Source organism: Panthera onca, chromosome A1, assembly GCF_046562875.1.
Source record: "Panthera onca isolate mPanOnc1 chromosome A1, mPanOnc1 haplotype 2, whole genome shotgun sequence".
In the NCBI taxonomy this organism is placed as follows: domain Eukaryota; kingdom Metazoa; phylum Chordata; class Mammalia; order Carnivora; family Felidae; genus Panthera; species Panthera onca.
The window spans coordinates 137,540,443-137,564,729 of NC_138339.1; the positions used below are offsets into that span (position 1 = coordinate 137,540,443).

The 24,287-nt window shown below is 37.7% G+C and overlaps 1 protein-coding gene across 10 annotated transcripts in view; it reads right to left on the reverse strand.

The window, feature by feature from the left end:
- Positions 1–24,287, reverse strand: part of CSNK1G3 (casein kinase 1 gamma 3) — a 103,828-nt gene that overhangs the window by 25,732 nt on the left and 53,809 nt on the right. For 7 of the 10 annotated variants that reach the window (XM_060636252.3, XM_060636257.3, XM_060636251.3 and 4 more), the window contains exons 5-9: positions 20,486–20,634; positions 18,694–18,928; positions 3,445–3,530; positions 3,236–3,320; positions 806–954 (exon numbers count right to left, since the gene is read on the reverse strand). In XM_060636252.3, coding sequence (XP_060492235.1) covers positions 806–954; positions 3,236–3,320; positions 3,445–3,530; positions 18,694–18,928; positions 20,486–20,634 — 704 coding nt within the window. The remainder of the gene's footprint in view (positions 1–805; positions 955–3,235; positions 3,321–3,444; positions 3,531–18,693; positions 18,929–20,485; positions 20,635–24,287) is intronic. The other 3 variants (XM_060636255.3, XM_060636260.3, XM_078451523.1) reach the window with 1 other exon arrangement.

The window sequence follows — 24,287 nt, forward strand, 5'->3', positions numbered from 1 at the left end:
ACAGATCTTTTAAAATAATGGGATATTATGCAAAAAAATATATATTTCATATTAAGAACTAAATCAGGAATGACAGGATGCCTGGGTGGCCCAGGGTTAAGCGTCCGACTCCTCTTCAGGTCATGAACTCGCAGTTTGCGAGTTCAAGCCCCGCGTCAGGCTCTGTGCTGACAGCTTGGAGCCTGGAGCCTGGAGCCTGTTTCGGATTCTGTGTCTCCCTCCCCCCCGCCTCTCTCTCTCTCTGCCCCTCCCCCACTCATGCTCTGTCTTTCTCTCAAAAATAAATAAACATTAAAAAAAAATTTAAAGAACTAAATCAGGAATGAAAAGTGCAAAGTAACTCATTACTTTAAAAAGCAAGGAGTCCAGGGGCTCATGGGTGGCTCAGTCGGTTATGCGTACAGCTCTTGGTTTGGCCTCAAATGGTCATTCTACAGTTTGTGGGTTCAAGCCCCTCATTGGGCTCTGCACTGACAGCCCAGATGCTGCTTGGGATTCTCTCTCTCTCCTCTCTCTGCCCCTCCCCGGCTTGTGCTCTCTCTCTCTCTCTCTCTTTCTCTCTCAGAAAATAAATACATAAACTTTGAAAAAAATAAGTAAATAAAAACAAAAAGTAAGGAGTCCTAATGTGGGCTTTTTGTAAAATTCAAGGAATAATTTTGGTATGGGGCTACTTAAAATGTCCATTAAAATGAATCTTTTTAAAAAAAGGTATTTGTACTCAACTCTTTTCACTGAAAAAACTGTACTGTGGAAAATGAAGTACTACAAATAATCCTTCACTATATAGGAATAAAGTACTCACCAACTGTTTACCAATCCAGTCATATTCATAATCAAACATATATCCTTTTCGATCAAATAAGTCAGTAAAAAGTTTTCTTAGGTAGTCATAATCTGGTTTTTCAAAAAAATCTAGCCTTCTTACATAACGAAGATACGTTGCCATTTCTTCTGGAAAGGAATAAAAATTATTCTGATCACACCTGTCTATGTACTTATTGATAATACAATATCATATCTAAAAGCACAGTGTTATAAAAACACGAAAACAGTAACAACATTCTAACGCAATTTCAAATTTTAGGAATTTAATCAAAATGAAGTTAAAAAGAAGAGAAGGCAAGAAAAACATACAGTCAAAAGAAAAACGAGAGGTTTCATTTAACAAATACATTTGCTTCATTTTATTAGGAAGGGCTAAATTTTTTATCTTACATTGTTAGTTTGAAGAGAAACCTTGTACTAAAGGTTGAATTAAAAATAACGTATCATTATTTTGGGGCGCCTGGGTGGCTCAGTCGGTTAAGCAGCCGACTTCGGCTCAGGTCATGATCTCGCGGTCCGTGAGTTCGAGTCCCGCATCGGGCTCTGTGCTGACAGCTCAGAGCCTGGAGCCTGTTTCAGATTCTGTGTCTCCCTCTCTCTCTGACCCTCCCCCGTTCATGCTCTGTCTCTGTCTCAAAAAAAATAAATGAACGTTAAAAAAAATTTTTTTTCAATAAAATAACGTATCATTATCTAAACACAAGCACATTACTCAGCTAATTTATTTAAAATACTGGTAGGAAAAAATATTATGGAAAAATGTAAGTTCTGAGAAACTGAACATTTAACTTGTCAACTGGATGAAGGGATTCAAAGCAAAGAAAGCCTTGGGCATTTCAGTCATTCAGTTCAAACAATTATATTAAGTAAGCTGAAGAGAAGAGAAGAGAAGAGAAGAGAAGAGAAGAGAAGAGAAGAGAAAAGAAAAGAAAAAAGAAAGGAAAGGAAAGGGAAAGAAAGCAAAAGAAAAGAAACAAAACAAAACGAAAAGAAAAAAGAAAATAGTGGTAGGAATTGGTTTATATATGAAAGTATCTGCACTACCTTGCTGGATTTCTTTTAGTCACATACACTAAACGACCCAGAGAGGATTCAAATTCTGAACTTGGGCTATGTACAGAATTCTAACCAACTGACCTAGCAAAATAAAGCTAAGAGATCTCAGAAATAGAACACAGAAACACAGTTTAATTCTTCTTTGGATTTCTGGTCATCTAACAATTATTTTGGTAATACATAAATCTCTCCATGCCGTGTAATTCCCAAATGTTTTAGAGACATGTATTTGTAAGCCATGAAAGTGAAGAGGTAAAATGGTGAGCAATTAGTAAAACAGGGTTTCACCATCAGGATACAGAAATTCACTGTAGTAACAGATGGAAAGTTACTCCTGGGTGCTTTTCTGATCCAGTGCAGATCCGGTAAGAACAGGATGACGCCCAGCCCAATGGGAGGTGAGAGCGGAACCCAGCAAGGACCGTCCTCACAGGGTGACTCTCAGCATTACCTTCCAGCTAATTACACCAGGTTAACTTACTTTGACACCCCATTTTTTCCTGCGGAAGCCTGTACAGAAATTCCCAATAACACACGGCCAATCTGCTTACGCCTATACTGCTAGGGTCAACCCGTATTTTGTTTTTAACCTACTAGTTCTAGATGTTACAGCAAAGGAGAAAAACACGAAATTAAAGTTAGCTGTCTGAGAACGATATAAGCAAACTTGAGGAAGGGCTACCTGAGATTACGTGGCTGCTACGACTACCACCAGAAGGCCAGCCCTGTGCAGGAGAGCCTGTGAATATGGAAGCGGGCTGTGAACTCAGTCTTTTATCTTCACGTTTGGGTCACATTTTGCTTAATTCATTAGTAACACATTATTCGTATTCCTTGATTGATTCAGGAATCTCAAGTGAATTTCGGTTGGCTTAATCGGAACTGTCAAGAATCTACACGAAAATAAAACTATTTTCACATCCCCATCCCCCCAGGTAACATTAGCCTAAGAGTAGAAAGGTTGGTAAGATTTTAATGTACTTCGAAAACTAAATCACACCCCCCTTTGAGCATGGCACGGAGACTCAAGTGACTAGCCAAGTACGCCAAAACTTTACAGTTGGCATTTCTCAGCAAATATTTTAACTTAGTAAAAGTATGTCAGTGATATTTTGGCTGATACCGGTCAACACTATTAAAAGATGGGACTTTCTTCTATTATTAATACCATCTTAATAAAGCAATTTAAAAACTGACCCTGTGGTCTATGCATCAAATGGTGACATCTTTTAAGTCCTACTGTGAACTCATCTGAGTATGAAGAAAAAGTATTTATAAACTTGAGCAATAAAATTAACCGCTCTGGTTTTCTGCATAGAAGCACATGTGTCAGTGTGGCGTCATTCATTACCTGGAAAATTTTCACACAGCACTTCTATTGGTGTGGCTCGTTTTGTATCTCCAATTTTCTGATACCTCTCTTTTAATGTGTCAGCCTGAAACACAAAGAAAAAAAAAAAATCTTGGCAAGGTGGTAATTTTAAAATTAACCACTTGCAGGACAGAAGCTTAACACAGCACCAATTTATTAAATTCAAAAGGAAACACAAAAACAATTACCTTTAAACCTTGCCAAGGAAGACTGCCCCTCAGAAAATACATGAACATATGACCTAAAGCTTCTAAGTCATCTCTTCTACTTTGTTCTGAAATGTAAGAGAAACATCAATTTCACTTTCTATTCCCAGTTAAGGATGCAAGAATGGAGAACTGATTCTTTTGTTACATACAAATTAATTCCCAGAGTTCAGTATATAAATATAAGAGATCTAGTGCTTTTAAGCAACCAATCACGTCTGGTTAAACAATGTTTTTAACATTACAATTCCTGTGCATCTTTAAAACATGGCCCTACAATTCTTGTTTTCTAAAGACTCTACTGGGCATTCATTTCTCTCCTTAGATATCTATCCCAAGAAGTATATAGCAAGGCAGAAAGGGTTCCATGGTCAAATACAGGGTCACTGTGTATTGTAGGTCTATCCTAAAGACCCAGGATGTAACATATTAAAAGGTGTGGAAAAACCTAAAGATAAAATGTAACCCTGCACTTCCTGAACTTATAGGAGCATAAAACACCCATCCTATACACTCTCCCATTAATATTAAGTGCAATTAGGATTTTGTGCAATATACTTTTTAAAGCACCCGTGTTTGACACATATCAACATTAATAACCCCTCTGCCACCACCAAAAATGTGCTGCTTTGAACAAACTGCCATTTTCAAATTGCTACTGTCGTTTTAGCAACAAAATGTGGTACAGCACATAACTGAGTGACAATTACAGATGAAGATTCAGAACGGTACTTACGATTATCTGCTGAGTGAAATTTTTTGTCACTGAAGTTACATAATGAAGATTTCTTGCTATTTTATTTTTTTTTTAATTTTTTTTTAACGTTTATTTTATTTTTGAGACAGAGAGAGACAGAGCATGAACTGGGGAGGGGCAGAGAGAGAGGGAGACACAGAATCGGAAGCAGGCTCCAGGCTCTGAGCCATCAGCCCAGAGCCTGACGCGGGGCTCGAACTCACGAACCGTGAGATCGTGACCTGAGCTGAAGTCAGACGCTCAACCGACTGAGCCACCCAGGCGCCCCAATTTCTTGCTATTTTAAAAAAACACAGGAGCGCCTGGGTGGCTCAGTCAGTTAAGCATCCGACTGTGGATTTGGGCTCAGGTCATGGATGATCTCCGTTTATGAGTTTGAGCCCTCAGTCTAGCTCTGTGCTCAAAGTTCGGTGCCTGCTTGAGATAATCTCTCCCCCTCTCTCTGCCCCTCCCCTGCTCGTGGTTGCTCTGTCTCTCTCCTTCAAAATAAATAAGCTTTAAAAAAATAATATAAAAACTCTAACAGTAAGAGGCAAAAACGGTAGTTTAATTCTAAAAGGATGTTCATGGGTTAAGATGTTTTATCCAAATGAGTAATCATCATACTATCTAAGCAGTGGTTTTGAAAAAGAAAACTTTTCAAAGCATGACTCTGAACAGGTTATCATTTCTACTATGCAATCCCACTCTATAACTGTCTTCTGTAACACTTCCTACAGTTTGTGTATATATGTTGCGTCACTTTTTAGTCAATATCTATCCTCCCACCAAACAGGAGGTTATAGGATGGCAGATGTCTTTTGGCTCACTGTCCTCAGGACTGTATAATGGCTGCCACAGAGCATACTATTTAGATATAAACAAATGAAAAGGGGCGCCTGGATGGCTCAGTCGGTTAAGCATATGACTTCAGCTCAGGCCATGATCTCGCGGTTCGTGGATCTGAGCCCCGCGTGGGGCTCTGTGCTGTCAGCTCAGAGCCTGGAGCCTGCTTCGGATTCTGTGTCTCCCTCTCTCTCTCTACCCCTCCCCCCCGCCACCTCTCTCTCTCAAAAATAAACCTTAAAAATTTTTAAATATAAAAATGAATATTTGAAAAGACATAATACTAGTTATGTGTCCCTCTCCTAGAAGTAAAGGAAGATATCTAGAAGAATATGCATCAAATCGTTAGCAATCAGGGCTATAAGATTGGAGGATGACACAGGACATTTCACCTTCCATTTTATATACTCAAATTTTGGTATAATGGCTAGTTTTTCTTTTTTGCTGGTATTTTCTATTGTAACAATGTAAGCATAAGCTATTAAAAATAGAAAACTTTCAAAATAAGTAAAAGAGACTTAAGGTCTCTTTGTAGCCTTTAATAAAAGTGGGGATGTGAATAACATGGAAAAAAAAAATATATTTTTTATATACAATTTCACCTTATTAGATCCTGGGAACCTTAAGAATAAAGAGTCATGCAAAGGAAAAAGTTTACTTCTAAAGTCCCAATGAGAATCAGAATCACCTCTGAAACTTTTAAAAACCTCAGGTGAGCAAGGCCTCTCGATGGAGTCTGATTCCTGGGCTAAGACAGGAGCTAGAAGAATATGTGCATTTTGAAAGGACTTAGCAGGTGATTCTGAAATACAGCCAGATTTGATAAGCACTAAAAATGAAACTTCCTTGATTGAAGCATAATCTCCATATAATAAAATGCACCCATTATAAGGATCCATTTAAAAAATGTTAACGACACATACACACACTCAAACACACACACACACACGAGCCACCACAATCAAGAAGTATTTCCAGCACTCTAAGAAGTTCCCTTATGCCCCCCTGCCTGTTACTCTCCCCTTCCCCTGTCTCCAAACCACCACTAACCTGCTTCTGGGAGCCTACACTAAATGTGATTTCTTTATAGAACTTCATATGAACAGCATCATATAGTATGGACCCTTGGGCCCGAATTCTTTCACTCAACATCATGTTTTTATGTTTTGCACGCACTGGTGGTTCATTACTTTTTACTGCTGAGTAATATATCACAATATATGTATATAGTCACCTACCGATGGACCATGAATAACTTCCAGGTGGGGGTTTTGTGAGTAAAGCTTTTATGAACATTCTTGTTTCCACTTCCCTTGTGTAAATTTTTAGGAGGAGGATTATTGCTTCATATGGAAAAGTGTAATTTTCACGTTATGAGACACGAATACACTGTTTCCAAAGGGGTTGTGCCATTTTCTGTTTCCACCAACAACCTAAGAGAATTCCAGTCGTGTAAGTGCCCATCCCACACTTAGCATGGCCACTCTTTTATATTTTAGCCATGCTAGTGGCTGTGAGGGGTTAGCACTCTGTGATTTAATTTGAATTTCACTGGTGACTAATGTTTTTGAACACTGTTTCATGTGTTACTGCTTATTCATACATCTTTTTTTGTGAAGTGAATATTTAAATATTTTACTCACTTTTTTTAATTGTACTGTTTGTCTTGTCAGAAAGTTAAGAGTTGTTTGTGTATTCTGGATACAAGTTGTTCTCATACAACAAGTTTTGCAAACATTTTCTCCCAAATTATAGCTTGCTTTCAAGTTCACACTTTGACAAAGCCCAATTTATCAGGGCTTTTGTGGTTGTGTTTGTTTATGCTTTTAAAAAAAAACTTTAGGGGCGCCTGGGTGGCTCAGTCGGTTGAGCGTCCGACTTCGGCTCAGGTCACGATCTCGCGGTCCGTGAGTTCGAGCCCCGCGTCAGGCTCTGGGCTGATGGCTCAGAGCCTGGAGCCTGCTTCCGATTCTGTGTCTCCCTCTCTCTCTGCCCCTCCCCCGTTCATGCTCTGTCTCTCTCTGTCTCAAAAATAAGTAAATGTTAAAAAAAAAAATTAAAAAAAAAATTTTTAATATTCCTTTATTTTTGAGAGAGACAGACAGTGGGGCTTGAATTCATGAACTGTGAGATTATGACCTGAGCCAAAGTCGGCTGCTTAACCGACTGAGCCACACAGGTGCCTCTTGTTGGAGCTTTTTGTATCCTATCTGAGAGTCTCTGACTAGTCTAAGGTCACAAAGACTTTCTCCTATTTTTTCTTAAAGAAATTTTACAGTTTTGGATCTAAATCTGTGATTCATTTGAAGTCATTTTTCTTCTTTTTGTTCACTGTGGGGTAAAAGGGGTTAAATTCATTTTTTTTTCAATACTGATATCTAGTTATTACCATGCAATTTCTTTACAATACTTTCCTTTCCCCTTGAATTACTTTTGCACCTTCTCAAATATCAACTGACCTCTATGTAGGGGTCCATTTCAGGACTCTGTATTCTGACTCATTTACCTATGTCTGGGCCAATAACACCAAAAAAAAAAAAAAAAAAAAAAGGAAAAAATAATGATAAATGAGGAAACCGTGATGACAAAACAGACTATCAACTGAGAAAACCATCAAAATCAAAAGCTGATTATCTGAAACGTTCAATAAAACTGATCCTATCACTAACCTAAAAGAAAATACAAATTACTAGTATCAGGAGGAACAAAGGGTCATCAGGCCAGACCCTACACACACTAAACAAATGATGAAAGAATATTATGAGCTAACATTATGCCAATAAATTCAACAACTTAGAAGAAATGGACAAGTATCTTAAAAGCTACAAGTTACACAGAAGATGTGAACAGCTCCATACAACTTAGAAGAAATGGACAAGTATTGTAAAAGCTACAAGTTACAAAGAAGATGTGAACGGCTCTATGCCAATTAAAGAAATTTAATTTATAATTTCAAATCTTCCCAAAATATAACCAAAGGTCCAGATGGCATCACTGGTGAATTATATTAAGCAGTTAAGGAATAATACCAACTCTACACAAACTCTTATTTCCTTCATGATATTACCAGTCAAAGGTAATACAAGCAAAGGAAAATACAAGAAATGTTCCTCAACACAGACACAAAATCCTTAAGAAGATAATGCATCATGACTAAGTAGGGTTCATCTTATGAAGTTAAGGTTGGTTTAACATTCAAAACCCAACTGATATAATTCACCTTATTAATAAAAGATACAAATCATAAGATCACCTCAAAAGATAAAGAAAAACTACTTATTAAAACACAACATGCATTTATGATAAGAACACTTGTTAAACAAGAAATAGAAAAAAAACTTCATTCTGACAACGGACTTGCATGAAAAACCTACAACTAACATAATTCTTACATGGGGAAAGGCAACCTTATAATTAGGAACAAAACAAGGATGCTCACTCTCACATTATCTATTCGGTGTTGTACTGGAAGTTCTTGTTGGTACAGAAAAGCTAGAAAAAATATTAAAAGGTATTCAGACTGGATTGAATCTGGATTCAAATCAGATTGGAAATGAAGAAGTAAAACCAGTTTTCTCTGCAGACCATATAATTGTATATGTGGAAAATCCTAAATAATCTACCCCTAAAAAACTCTATCAGAACTAGTGCATGAGTTCTACCAAGGTTACAGGATACAAGGTCAATATATAAAAATCAAATGTATTTCTATGCATGCAATGAGCAACTGGAAAACAAATTTAAAAAGCAATACCATTTTCAGCAGCACCAACAAATGTGAAACATGTAGGGGAAAATTTATCAATACATAGGCAAGACCTGCATATTATATAGCATGCAGTTTAAAAGACCAAATGATCGTAAATACTGACCCCTAGAGTAGTGTGTTCTTTGTTAAGGAGAAGAACTCAATATAAAAAGCACTTCCCTCTAAATTCCATCCAAAGTTGGAAGTTTTAGTTACCAGTGTCAACAAGCCATGATGATTAGATCTTGCCTATATGACTGTCTCAAAGAACAGTATTAGTCTCAAAACCTACACAGTATTTAAAAACTCAAGCCATAAAAACAAGCTAGTAAAATTAACCACTACTGAAACTCAGTCTGAAATGCTCCTTCTCCTCCTAATTCTTTCCTTGTGTTCTTTCATCCACTGACTAGTCAGGAAGTAAATTTCACCACATAGTGAGTAATAAGTCATAGGGAAGGCTTCATCTTGGAAACCCAGTAACTAAAGAATACCTTTTCAGACCTTCAACAGTTCTGTTTCATGGGGGAAAAAAAAAACTCCCAAGGTAATTTGGCCCTTATTATATACACCCTGTTCACATTTTTTAAAGCAAGTAAAAAAAAAAAAGAAACAAGTAAAAGTTTCACTTTATATTTCCTCCTAAACAGTTAAAAATTACTTTTCCCCCAGTACCCCACCAAAAAATAAATAAATAAATAAATACTCTTCTTCCTCAAGATTCATGGAGCTCATTAACGTTTTTGCGAGATTACATAATTACAATGGTTGTACTGTTAAATGAAAATACGAACCTATTCAGGAAAAGAAAAGACACAAATATATAAGACAATGTGCAGTAACAACTCACCAGTCCAGATACCTAATCTAGCAAAAAACAAAGTTTCCTGAGCAACAGGACCCAGCACATGCATGCAATTCCTGAAGAAGTCTTCTTCAAATCCAGTTCTCGTAATTGGATAAAATCCAGTGAGTTTGGCTATCAAAAGAAGCAAATCAAAAGAAGGGAACAGCAAAGTACCACCAGCAATAGGTGCACTACCCATGATAAAAAATACTAGGCTAAAAGACATCTGAATACCAAAAAAAAAAACCCTATTAAAAAATACACTACCCTCAGACTAACTATAAAGCTACAGTCATCAACACAATGCAGTATTTGTGAACAAACAGATCAATGAAGAGAAAAGACAGTCCAAAGACAGACCCACGTAAATACTGTCAACTCATCTTTGACAGTTGAGCAAAGGCAACAGAAGGGAGGAAAGGTTTGTTTTGTTTTGTTTTTTTTTCCCAACAAACAGTACTAGAACAATTGGATATCGATATATAAAAAAAATAAATCTAGCCACAGATCTTACACCCTCCACAAAAGTAACACAACTGGATCAAAGACCTGTCAAATGAAAAGTTATAAAATTCCTAGAATATAATGTAGGAGAAAATCTAGATGACTGTGAGTTTGGAAATGACTCTTTAGATATGAAAGCACAGGCATGTTCATGAAAGAAATAACTGGTGAAGTGGACTTCATTAAAACTAAAACTTCTGCTCTGCTAAAGCCACTTTCAGGAGAATAAAAAGATAAGCTACAGACTGGGAGAAAACATTTGCAAAAGATACGTCTCATAAAGCACTGTTACCCAAAATATACAAAGAATTCTTAAAATCAAAAATAATAAAAACAAACAACCTGATTAAAAATGGGCCAAAGACCTTCAAAAACACCTCACCAAGGAAGATATATCGATGACAAATAAGCACATGAAAAGATGGTACATACACATCATATGTCATCAGGAAACACAAATTAAAACGACAATGAGATAACACTACTTGAAATAATGATTTACAAGAAATATATATTTCGTCACTCAGATAACCAAAATATATTTCTCAGGTATATGTGGTCTTCATCCATAGCTCCTGAAAACACTTCAGAACCAGAAAGGTGAAATGGGTGTCTTATTATTAATGAAGGTAAATTCTGGACCCACCCAAGGTCAGGGGCTGATTGCCAGGAAGGCCATACATGATTATTGAGGTTTGGAACTTTTAGTTGTACCCCCCAACCACCAGGGAGGAGAGGCTGGAGACTGAATCAACCAATGGCCATGGACTTAGTGAATCCTGACTATGTAATGAAGCCCCCATAAAAACCCAGGAGGGCAGCTTTTTGGTCCTTTTGGGAGGGCTTCCACACTTGGGGAACCAGAACACTCCCATGTGCCACCAAGCCAGGCCCCAAGCCCCTTAGGGACAGAAGCTCCTTTGTTTGGGATTTCACTGTCCATAGCTCTTCATCTGACTGTTCATTTGTATCCTTTATCATATCCTACAATAAACTGATAAATGTGAATCTATGAAACCATTCTAGCAAATAAATTGAACTTAAGGAGGAGGTAGCTAGAACCTCTAATCTGTAGCTGATCAGTCAGAAGCACCAGTAATAGCCCAGAGCTTGAAACTGGAGTCCCGAAGAGGGGGAGGGGAGGAGTCTTACAGGACCGAATCCTCAACCTTGGGATCTGATGCTTTCTCCACATAAATAGTGCCAGTATTAAGTTGAATTCTCAGACATGCTACTGGTGGCTGAGAATTGCTTGGTATTGTGGAGGGGAAAAGCCCTTTTCCACATAGGAGCTCATCCCAGGAACCCGTTAGGATGGTGGAAATGTCTAACACTAACAATACCAAGCGCTGGCAAGAATGTGGACCCACAGGAACTCCCATTCATCGGTGGTAGGAGCGCAGAACGGTATGGCCAGTTCGGAAGACAGTGTGGGGGTGCCTTACAACATATTCTCAACATATGATGCAGGACTGAGCTCCTTGGAGTTTATCCAGAGAGTTGAAAGCTTAGGTCCCACAAAAACCTGCACATGGATGTTTACAGCACCTTTACTCATAAATGCCAAACTTACAGGCAACCAAGATATCCTTCAGTATATGAGTGGATAAACTATGGAGGATCCAGACAATGGAATATTATTCAGCACTAAAAGAAAATGAGCTATCAAGCCAGGGAAAAACATGCAGAACCCTTAAAAGCATAGCATATTACTAAGTAAAAGAAGCCAGTCTGAAATGGCTACATATTGCTTAACTCTGACTATATGGTATCTGGAATAGGTAAAACCATGGAGACAATAAATAAAAAGACCAGTGGTTGCCAGGGGTTTGGAGGGAGGGAGGGGTTGGTGGGGAAGGAAAGATATTAGGTATAGAGGATGCCTAGGGAAGTGGAACTCTTCTGTATAATACTATAATGGTAGACACATGTCATTATAAATTTATCCAGGGGCACTTGGGTGGCTTAGTCAGTTGAGCATCCGACTTCAGCTCAGGTCATGATCTCGCGGTTCACGGGTTCAAGCCCTGGGTCGGGCTCTGTGCTGACAGCTCAGAGCCTGGAGCCTGCTTCGGATTCTGTGTCTCCCTCTCTCTCTGCCTCTCCCCTGCTCAGGCTCTGTCTCTGTCTCAAAAATAAATACAAACATTAAAAAAAAAAAATTGTAATTTATCCAAACTCGTAGAACGTACAATACCAAGAGGAAATCCCAAAGTAAACTATGGACTCTGGATGATAAGGATGTGTCAATGCAGGTTCAACAATTATAACAAATGTACCACTCTAGTGGGGAATGTTGATAGTGGGGACAGCACTGCATGTGTGTGGGCAGGAAATATAAGGAATACCTGTGTACCTTCTGCCTAATTTTGGTATGAATCAAAAACTGCTCTTAAAAAAAAAATAATAACTGTTCAAAAAAAGTAACATCTGTTTAAAAAAAAAAAAAACACTACTATTTAAACGCATTTTCTCTACACTTATTTAGTTCAAGGTATACGTCCTAACATTCCTCCACTAAACTTGAGGTCATCACTATATAATAGTAATCATGCAAAAATTATGATGCTGAATCACCCAGAGAATGTAAATTATGCTCATCATGCTTCAGAAAGCAAGGGATTGTGCAATACATTTTTAAACTGTTAAAACATAATTATAAAACGTAAATACATGTTTCTAAACTGCGAAAAAGCTATTTGGGAGGCTAAAAGAGCTGTCTTCAGGAATTTGGGCAATTAACCTAGAAATTAAATGAATCACATCCTAAGATGACAACACAGAAAGAAGGCATTTTTGTAAAACCATAAATTCTGTGATCCCTTCACTCTTATTCAGAGAGCTTACCACATAGTGGCTTGAAATGTTAATTCTTCTACAGAGAACAGATTAACACTTGCAAAGCAACTGAAGTTTATTCCTCAAATCCTAGTCTCTTTATTAATGAATACTCCATAATAATTTTGAAAACAAGACAATTCTAATGCTACCTACTAAAGAGAAATGCAGGGTATTTACTTAATTTCAAATGACTTCCACAAAAGCTGCCTTTTCATGAAGGGAAAAGAGAGTGATCCAAAGGAAGATTATGAAATGAGGTTCAAAGCATTTGACAAAAAAAAAAAAAAAAAAAAGTCTTTGGAAAGATATTAAAAAGGAGACCGTGAGCAGACACAATTTAAAATAACAATTCGACATGAAAATGGTAAAGAAGGCTTCCACAAGAGGCGACCAAAGAAAGTCAGGTCACACACAGCTTTAGTGAGATTGCATCCAAAACAAGGACTTAAGAAGGTATGAGAAGGTACACAAGAAGAATCACTACATCTGTGCCTTCCGAATATTAATCACCCAGTTAAGATCAAAAGATCTATACCACAGGAACAAAGAGGCTAAAATTCCACAATGTGATGTTACACTCTTCTTCCACCTTTTTCCTTTTTAAACCTGGAACAGTGCACTGATCTCCACAAAGGAAAAATACTTATAAATCTGCGCAAATGTTCGTCTGACCAAATTCTCTATTTCGAAATGCTCCTGTGTGTACAAAGTCCTTAAATACACAAGAATAAAGCAATGAATAAGAAGGCTTTAAATGTAATCACCAAAGTCCAGGCAGAGTAGGAAAGACAGCAATTATATATACACAAATTAAAAATCGCCACTAAAAGGTCACATTTTCACCACTTTTTCTTTTTTATCTACTCATGACTCCTCACAAAGCCAAGTGCTCTAAACGCCACACACGACTAAGTCCGTGTTCACTGCCATCTCACTTATAAAATGCTTTAACTCTTCAGCACTTAAACTCACACGACTTTAGCTTACTCTTAATTTCTTAAAAAACAGGAACTCACATAACCTGGCAAACAAATCTTCTCACTATTAACATTGCCCATCTACTTCCAAGTTCTACATCGAGACTGGAAGCAGGGCTTTTACAAATGGGATAAAGTAAGTTTAAGATTAAAGCTTTTGTTCTTTGCAGTACCTGCCCGAGAAATATTTTGTTTATGTTTTCTTCCTGAAAAAGGAGGAAAAAGAGATGACTACAATAGTTAAATGCCATTTCCCAAGCTCTGAAGGCTTCTCCTAACAAGGACAAACATATCAGATTCACTTGGCCATTTCTACAAATAGAAGGCTGTTACATTTACCATTGTTCAGATAAAAAAACATCAGGCCATAAGGAAGTTGTGACTTCATGTCTCACAATAAAATGGTGGTGAACCTTTGTTAGTTGTTATAAAATAGGCTGTTAGCAACTACCACAAAATGAAAATCTCTCACAGACACAGCTCATATACATACAGGTGTGCCTGACTGTAACATCAAACACAATCCTGAAAGTTGTGTATCTCCTCAATCTTATTTTAAATCTATCGTAAAAGTTTGCTATTGAAAGGCAACCCCTCCCCCAAATACCACCTGAATGCAACGTGTGCTTTATAATTTTAGATCCATGAAACTTTTCTTAAAGAAAGACAAATTTACATTTTTCAGGCATTTCAGACACCTGAAGACAAAAAAATACCATGGCTCTCCTATCAGGAGGCTGTCAGGGAAAATTCCAAGTGCTACTTGTTCTGACTGAGAGGAAGAAGCAGGGACATGCAGTAAACAGCAGATAAGTCTGGGAAGAATGGATAGAGAAGAAGCTACGACCACGAGTTGAAGGCTGGGTCAGATGACTCCTAAGGTCTTGTACAAAAAGTAGGTCTTTAGGGTACATGTGGGCAGTGATGCCGGGTAAGTACTGACTGGTTTACGTTTGTCTGTTCTTCCTTGTGAGTGAGATGTCAGCAATGCAATCTAAAAGCAGAGAATTGGGGCACCTGGGTGGCTCAATCGCTTGAGCGACTGACCGGCTCAGGTCATGATCTCATGGTTTGTGAGTTCGAGCCCCTTGTCGGGCTCTGTGCTGACAGTTCGAGCCTGGAGCCTGCTTTGAATTCTGGGTCTCCCTCTCTCTCTGCCCCTCCCCCACTCATGCTCTGTCTCTCTCTGTCTCAGAAATAAATCAACATTTAAAAATAAATAAATAAGTAAAATAAAAGCAGAGAATTAAGTCTCCCTCTGATATGAAAACTGACCATGGTTTGTAAGACTTAAAAATAAACTACCAAAAACATAACCCAGAACTGATTTTTTTAGAAAGGCAAAGAAGTAACTCAATGGGAAAGAATATGACATCAGAAAAAGAACCTCAGCCTCTAACTCACATCATCCAAAAATATATTCTCAATGGTAGAAGAAAACATAAATGTCTGCATCTCACGGGGACAAAGATTTCTTAGGATTCAAACAGTAGCAATCCTAAAACAAAAAACTGGTAAATAACTGACCACACAAATATTCACAACTTGGGCACATCTACTGACACCATTAAGAAAACGAGCAGGCAAGCCACAGACCAGAAGAATCTATTCACAGTACATATATTTGGGAAAGAATGAATATCCAGAATATTACAGAATTCCTACAAATCAACAATAAAATGGCACACATCACAAAAGAAGATAAGCAAATGGCCAACAAGCAAGCACAAGAAACAGTGCTCAGAATCATAAGTCAAGCAAAACAAAATGCCACCACATATCTACTCCAATGGCTAGAAGGAAAAAGAAGGCTAACACCAAAAAGCTGTCAATACTATGAAACAAACAGAACTCTCATTTACTGCTGGTGGAAACAGAAAATGGCATGAATGCTTTGGAGTACTGACTGGCACTTTCCTATGAAGTTAAACAATACCCACCACATGACACAGTAATTCCAACCTTAGTATTTGCCCAAAAGAACTGAAAACATATGTCCACTGAAAGATTTAAAAATTCATAATAGTAAACACCTGCTAATAATCAAAATGTGTATCAACATTAGAATAATTTATGGTATATTAATGCAATGGAATACTACTTAGCCTTAAAAAGAAACAAATTACTGATACTTGAAAAACAAACCCTAACCTTATACTGAGCAAAAGAAGCCAGATAATTCCATATATATGAAGCAACAGAATCAGCAAAATTAATGGATGAAAGGGGCGCATAGTCAGTTGCTCAGTCAGTGACTCTTGATTTCGGCTCAGGTCATGATCTCACAGTTTTGTGAGTTCGAAACCTACATAAGGCGCTCCACTGTCAGTGGGGAGCCTAGTTGGGATTCTCTCCCTCTCACTCTGCCCTTCCCCCACTTGTGCTCTGTCTCTCTCAAAATAAATAAATAAACTAAAAAACTAAAAAAACCAAAACACTAAAACTTAAAAAAAAAAAAAACTATGCTAGATTAATGATAGAAATCACAGCAATGGCTGCTTTGGGAGACGGTGGGGGAAGAGCAAGAATGAAGTCTATGAGATGATGATATGTTCTAAATCTTGACAGAGTTGGGGCTTATGTAGGTGTGTACGTATGTCAAAAACTACAAATCATACACTCAAATGTTATAAACTTAATTCAATGTAAATTCTATTTCAATTTAAGAAATGAACTTTTGGGGGCACTTGGGTGGCTCATAAGCGTCCCACTTCGGCTCAGGTCATGGTCTCACAGTGGGTTTGAGCCCCATGTCAGGCTCTGTGCTGACAGCTCAGCGCCTGGAGCCTGCTCCAGATTCTATGTCTCCCTCTCTCCCTCTTCTCCTCCCCAACTGGTGCTCTCTTGCTCTCTCTCTCTGTACCTCTCAAAAATAAATAAATGTTAAAAAAAATTTTTTTAACGAACTTTTCAGTAAATTAAGTACAAATACTGTTAATTTTGGTAAGCTTGCTTGACATACTGTTATCAGTTACCAATTCTGAAACTAGATTCTGAGGATCGTAGTAGGCTTCCAAAAATGAGTAAAGAGAGAAGTGGTAGCCAGATTTCTCCCTGTCAGCCCAGAAGACAGAAAAATACAGACAAGAGAAGGCAATAACAAATGTGGAAAAGGGGGACACTACTTTGTGGTGTTGGAATGAAATTAAAACTATCAATATAAACTCAAGATTCTTATTAGATAGGCATTAATAGATGCATAGATGCACATACGTGTGCAGGCATATGTGCATGTGTGTATCTGTGCGTACATGTGATTCATGTACACACGTGCATTTCTCAGTTCCGCCACCAACGGGGCCAGCAATAACACAACAGTAGCAATGAGTATACCCAGTGCCCAAATCTTGGTTTCTACCTAACATTACCCAATAAAAGGAGCTCCAGAGCTACTCGGAGAAATGTCTGTTTCTGGGCTAGAGCACAGAAACTACAAGGTAAATCTACAATAACTCATTGCACCAGAAAGTAAAGAAGTTCTCAAAGAGTCGTGAGAACAAGCCACAAAGACAGAGCAGTCAGCCAGATGGAACAACCAGTGGCCAAATGTGGGACAGTATGAGTATCACAATAAATACTGACAGTAAGGTACTATACTGCTGTCAGTACGCTAGGAGTCCATGAGTCCACACTGACATAAGTGAATAAACGGGAAAAGAAGTAAAAGCTTTTGCTTACATTAGATTATCAACCAATGAATGCACAAGGAATGATAAATTAGAAAATCATCAACGGATACTAAATCCAGTGGGTAGAATTTAATGGGAACAACATACTTATATTTACATCATCTCAAAAATCTGCTTACAAATTATTTTTAATTACAAAGGGAAAATAGGAAACTGGTAGGTAGAGGAACTTAGCAGACAGTACCCTAAGCAAGTGACCAAAACTACTTGCAACCAAGTGATATCACATGCCTCCTGACACGATGCACTGACAACCCAGCGCTTGTGTATTTGTGCGACAAATGCATATCCAAATATGGTCATGAAGAAATGATCAAACTCAAATTGAGGACAGCTTATAAAATACCCTGTATGTACTCCACAGAAATATGAAGGCCGTGAACCGCAAAGAAAAGCAAGGGAGTGTTCTAAATAAAAACAGACTAGAGAGATGTGACAAGTAGATGAAATGTGTGGTCCTGAACTGGATTCTGGACAGGGAAAAAAAAAAAAAAGCCTTTAAGAACTCTGTGAGATTGATCTTAGTTTATCCTTTCTATTAATAAGGAACTCCCTTCAAAAAAGTTAAATAATTTGCCCGAAGTCATATAGTTTCTACACTGAAGAAAACCACTAAGGTATGTACTTCTAGCATTAAACGTACTGGGCAGGATGCCATGTCTCCCTGGCTAGCTGTTATCAGAGAGCCACAGTCTCAATCAAGAATCTTCACACACTAAATTCAGCCACAGTTAAGGATTCTCTCATATTCTTTAACAAAAATTATCAAATGCATCAACCTAAAATGTATCAAAGTTGAACATTTCGAGTTGTCATATAAAAAACAGACACAGTAAAATAAGAAATTTGCCGTTCATTTACTCTAGGGCACCTTACTTTAAAAGAGTTTTATTAAATATAAACTCTAGCTAGACGGGATAAATAAAAATTACAACAGAAGCAAGCGTAAGCCCCCCAAAACTGAACCATAATAACAAATAAAAACTCGCACTGTTTGCATAGGCACTGAATTCAAATTCCATACTTACAAAAGGTACACATACCTTTTCCTAAATGTGTGTTTATGCTCATATATCTAGCTGTTCCTGTAAGGCTCTTGTGTTCTCTGTATGGTATGTGTTTCTTTGTCTCTGGATCGATATATTCCTTTGCCAAACCAAAATCTATAATATGAATAACTTGCTGGGTTTTGTTTCCTGGTCGTCCTATTAAGAAGTTCTCAGGTTTTACATCTCTGTATATCAAGTTCTTTGAATGGACATATTCCATGCGAGAAATCTTGATTCACAAAAACAACAACAAAAAGAAAGAATGTTTTATTTTAGGCTTTGACTAGCATAAAAAAGCATGATAGACACAAGATGAAATTCTTAAAATGAAAACAACATAAAAATCAGAAATTGTTTCAACCCATTACAAATAACATGGTATCAGTCTACAGTTTCTCAAATATATATCCAGTTATGCCTAAAAGTCTTTGCTTTCAGTATTACTATGATCACTTATAAATCAAGTATTTGAATTTCATGAATGCCTTTCATATTGGTAAGCCTGATTCAGTCAGCGCTTACAGATGATGCCACCTCAGACAATCAAAAAGCTTTACTAACTCTTGAACTGAGACGTATAAACAGACATATTCATAAAGGTGCAATTTGTTCTTACCAATTATTTCAATCACCAAGCAACTTTTACAGTTATATTAAAGAAACTTAGAGTCTAAACTGTTAAATGAAAACAACACAGTACCCTTTGGGATATCTTTCTTCTTTTTTTATAACTTACTCGTGTCTTTCCTTAGGTATTAAACATTTTAAAAGATCTTGAAACCAGAAAAATCTGGGATACCACTCTAATGATTATACAGTACACGTTCACATAATATAGTATATATTATATACGATATATAGTATATAGTGAATGTATACATACTATATGTGATATTCACATAATATAGTAATATACTACAAACTGTCACAAAATAGGACATCATAAATAAGAAAATAAAATTGCTTCATTTAGTGATAATAATGGTCGACAACACAATGTAAACATATAGCCACTTAGGCCATTTTAGATTGTTAACAAATTCTGGATCACGGTATACAATATTGTATGACCTACACTTTTCATTAATGATATATTACGAGCATTTTCCAGGTTATAAGACATTCTTTTAATACACACTTTTTAATGGCTGGGTACTATTTTATGGCTATGAATAATTTACTCAACTAACCCTATTATTTCTCTCCATTTGGGTTGTTTCCCATTTTATGACAAACATCGTTGCAAAAATAGCTTTAAGTACATATGTGAACAGTACCATAGGATAAATTAATGAGTCAATGGAGGAAAACCATTTTGAGATTTCTGGAACATACTACTGGAGTTGATTTCAAAACTACCTTAAATCATCCTCTTAAGCTGTTTTCCCATAGGCTCCCTGAGATTTCAATAATTTATAAGACTTTCCATTGTTTCTTCTTTTTCTAGGCCATTAGAATTTATGACTAACATTATAAACCCTGTTTCCGAGGGCTCTCTTTTCTAAGCACTCATCAGTGACATGAAAAGAGGGCTGGAAACCATTCTCAAGCTCAGCATTCTGATCTGAAAGCAGTTAACATATTAATTCTTCCACCCAAATAAAATACACTTGGCTCAGTTATTTTAAGTTATTTGCATCCTAAAAAGACAATGGGAGGAAAAGCAGAAACTTCATGAGGTCACGCGTTCTGTAAAGAGAACAGACTTTAAACTTTCAACATAAACGTGGGACCAAACGAACCGCACGGCAGTTCGATCAGCCTCAGAGCCTCCTGCTTGCCTTACCAGCTGGATAGCGATCATGAGAACCGTCTTCAGAGAAAACGTCCTGTCACACAGGTCAAACAAATCTTCCAAACTAGGTCCGAGCAGTTCGAGCACCATGGCGTTGTATTTACCACACGGGCCAAAATAGTAAACTTGAGGTATACCATCTGGGGGGAAAGAAGAAGGATTTTAATTGTTTCCTCATCCTGAATCCCAAACTGCCCTTCCTGGAAAATCAACGAGCAGTTTTAAGCATTCTCTGTGTCTTCAAGAACTGCAGCAACGTGTTCATTTTTTCCATTCGCACACTTAACTCTTCCCGAGCCAATGTTCTCCCTCACTGCACCTTCTCCTGGACGTTCACTGTGTAGCCTGGTTACACCTCTACTGCAGCTCATTACATTACACACAGTGCTCCACTGTGGGTCTCCAACACCGCACCAGACACGGGGGCGGGGCTGCGCGTCTTAGCCTCATGTTTCCAGGGCCTAGAGAAATGCCTGTCACATAGGAAAGATTCAATTTTTATTTTAACACAGAAGAGACTGCTCTCTTTAATAACCCTGAGGCAAGCATCACACTGGGCTCACCCGCCAGGATCCTCAACCTCGGGTGCACCCACCCCAGCTGATTCCCTCCTTGTGAGTGGGGGTGAGACCCCGGATTTCACTCTCATGATCAGGTTATGTTATGTGACAAAGGTGAGGTGATTAAGGTCCCACTAGGGGGACGCACACACACACCCACCCAACTTACAAATTTCCCTTTGCCACTGGGAATCACTATTTTGGTGTAAGCCACTCTTGCCAGAGCCAGTCCCGGATGCATGTGTCAGATCTACCCCTCACATGTTGTAAAAGCAGAAAGCAAGTTCAGAAATAGTCAATGAGAAGCTCACTGAAGTGTATTCCAACTCGAAAATGCTACTTTTATTATGCTCTACGCTGCTTTTATTATGCTGTTAAGAGCCTGGAACCGCAATTAAGACATGAAGAGTTCCCAGCTACTAAGCTTTTAAAATTATTCCTACAATGCCTTTTTTCCCCTCTCTGCCACTGACAGTTGTTAATCTTTATACTCTTAATTTAGCAATCTCTAGTATCTCCTACGCTCTGGCTTGTTGCTTCTGATCTGTAGGAGGCAAGAGAACCAGATCATCAAGCTTGTTAGGACTATATACGGAATGTAAAAATAAACATGTTCTGAAGCTCTTCAATGAAAGGACTGTCAAAGAGCTTTTTGACTTCCTTCTGAGTCATCACCTACACTCCTACTAATTGAAGTTGTTGTGAAATGATCGCTCAATAAGGTAGCAATATATTTTGGTTTATTAAATGACTGATTTATTCAAATGTGTTCAAAGGTTTCCAAGAATAGAAAATCATGTAAGAAATCTCACTGTCTTAATTCAACAAATGCTTACTGAACATCCAATACATCCCTGTGGGACTAGGAGAAACATTAGGGATTAAGAGTGGACAAGACACCATGATCAAGGATAATTTAGCCCAGGGACGCAAGTTGAGGTGAACATTCCAAAATCCACCAACGTAACTCATCAGAGTAACAGAATAAATACGAAAAACCAGTCATCATCTTAATAGAGATGGAGAAAGCATCTGCGAATCTGGAACAGAAGGTAACTTCCTCCACCTGGTAAAGGACATCTAAGAGAAACTCTCAGCTACCATCATATTTAATGGTGAAAGACTGAATGCTTTCCATTTGTGACTGAGAGTAAGACAAAGATGTTCACTTTTACCTCTTGCATTTAACAGTGCAATGAAGTTAAAAAAAAAAAAAAGAGGAAAGAAAGAAAGAACGAAAGGAAGGAAGGAAGGAAGGAAGGACGAACGAACGGAAGGAAGGAAGGAAGAAAGAAAGAAAGAAAAGAAAGAAAGAAAGAAAGAAAGACAGACATTCTAGGAAACAGAGTCTCCTATTTTAAGAAAAAGTGAAATAGGGGCGCCTGGGTGGCTCAGTCAGTTGAGCATGGGACTTCAGCTCAGGTCATGATCTCACAGTCGGTGGGTTTGAGCGCCGCATCAGGCTCTGTGCTGACAGCTCAGAGCCTGGAGATTTCTTCAGATTCCACGTCTCCCTCTCTCTCCCATGTCTCCCCTGCTTGTGTGCGTGCTCTGACTCTCTCTCTCAAAAATAAACATTAAAAAAAAAATTTTTTTTTAAAGAAAGAAAAAGTGAAATAACTACTCATTCCTATTTGTTACCAATAATAAAATTCAACCTTTCACGTAAAAACCGTATTTTGGCTAAATTCATTTCTGCCAGGATGACCTTTGAAAGCTTCCCAATACTAAAAAGAGAAAAACACATGGGGTGCCTGGGTGACTCAGGTAACTCAGTCAGTTAAGCAATGACTCCTGATTTCTGCTCAAGTCACGATCTCCAGGTTCATCACTCACAATGCTGTGGAGCCTGCTTGAGACCCTCTCTTTCCTTCGATAGATAGATAGATAGATAGATAGATAGATAGATAGATATAGATAGATAAAAATTTTATATTACTTAAAAAAATAAAAAGAGAAAAACACAGTACCTTTTTTCTGATGAAACTGTAGTGACAGTAATTATTATGCCCTAATTGTTAGGTAATGAATATGGCGATATTTGAAAATCTGTTTCAGTAAACCAGTATGTTCCCAGTCACCAATGCATGTATTTACAAAATCATGCACAGGCAAATGATCTTGTTATAAAGTACAAGGGATTTTAATGTAAGAAAGAGTAGGAAAAGTTGTTTTGTTTTGTTTTGATGTCTACTAACTCTACACTGCAACTTTAAGAAACTATCACTGGTCAAGTTTTAGTATAGTATCAGAAGGGTATTTATAATTTAAAAGCTAATTAACCGAGATTTACAAAGTTGTGAGTTAAAAACTTGATTGGGGAGAACATGAATTGGGATGTTTTTGGAGGAAAAGTACCCTAACGTTTTCAAAATAAGCAAATGTATGCATACAACTATGTTCAAGCTGCATGGTTGTTAACAGTGTAAAAAAAAAAGCAACTGGGAACCACCTACACATTCATCAACCCCCCGACGAATTAAACCAATTATGTCATACCCATACTGTGGAACATAACACAACCTTTAACTACCTTTAGAGAAAACTGTGAAGGGCAAACTTCTGCTACTGTTACGATTCTAAAGTGATCAATTAATTTTGTTGTTTACAACAGCCATACATTACTTTTAAAATAAAATGTCTTTAATGACTCATTAAACACACATATGCAAACATACTAGAAGGAAAAACCACAAAGCTAACAGCGATTACTGGAAGCACAGTTGATTTCTCCTTCCAGTTTTATATTTTTTTGAACTTTTCCAAACTGTTAAGAAGAACACATGCTATTTTTGCAACCAGGAATAAAATGCTCATGATTTGGATTCCTCTGGGACCGCGAAGAAAAACTTGAATTGTTAAAAGATTTAGGCTACATTTATTTAATCTGCGAACTAACTGTCACTGAGCAGGAAGTAGTTCCCAAAACAGTCTCCCCAACGCTGAAAGTTACATAGGTTTACCCCTACTCTTATCAACCATTAGCTTCATTCTGGAGCTCCTAGAAACAAAGCAAGGGACACCCGTTGGGACTCTGTGGCCCTATAATCTAAGTTTGGCTTCCCCCTGCCTTCCCACCACACCTCACTAACAAAAAGAACCGTTTCGAAGGCTCAGATTTACTCTGCCTCATTTTGAACTCTTCTAAGGCTGCATCTCAAAAATTTCTACTCTAGTTCTGCCATCCAAGCTGCCAACTTCTCTTCTGACCCAACCTTCCAATCTCCTCTTAC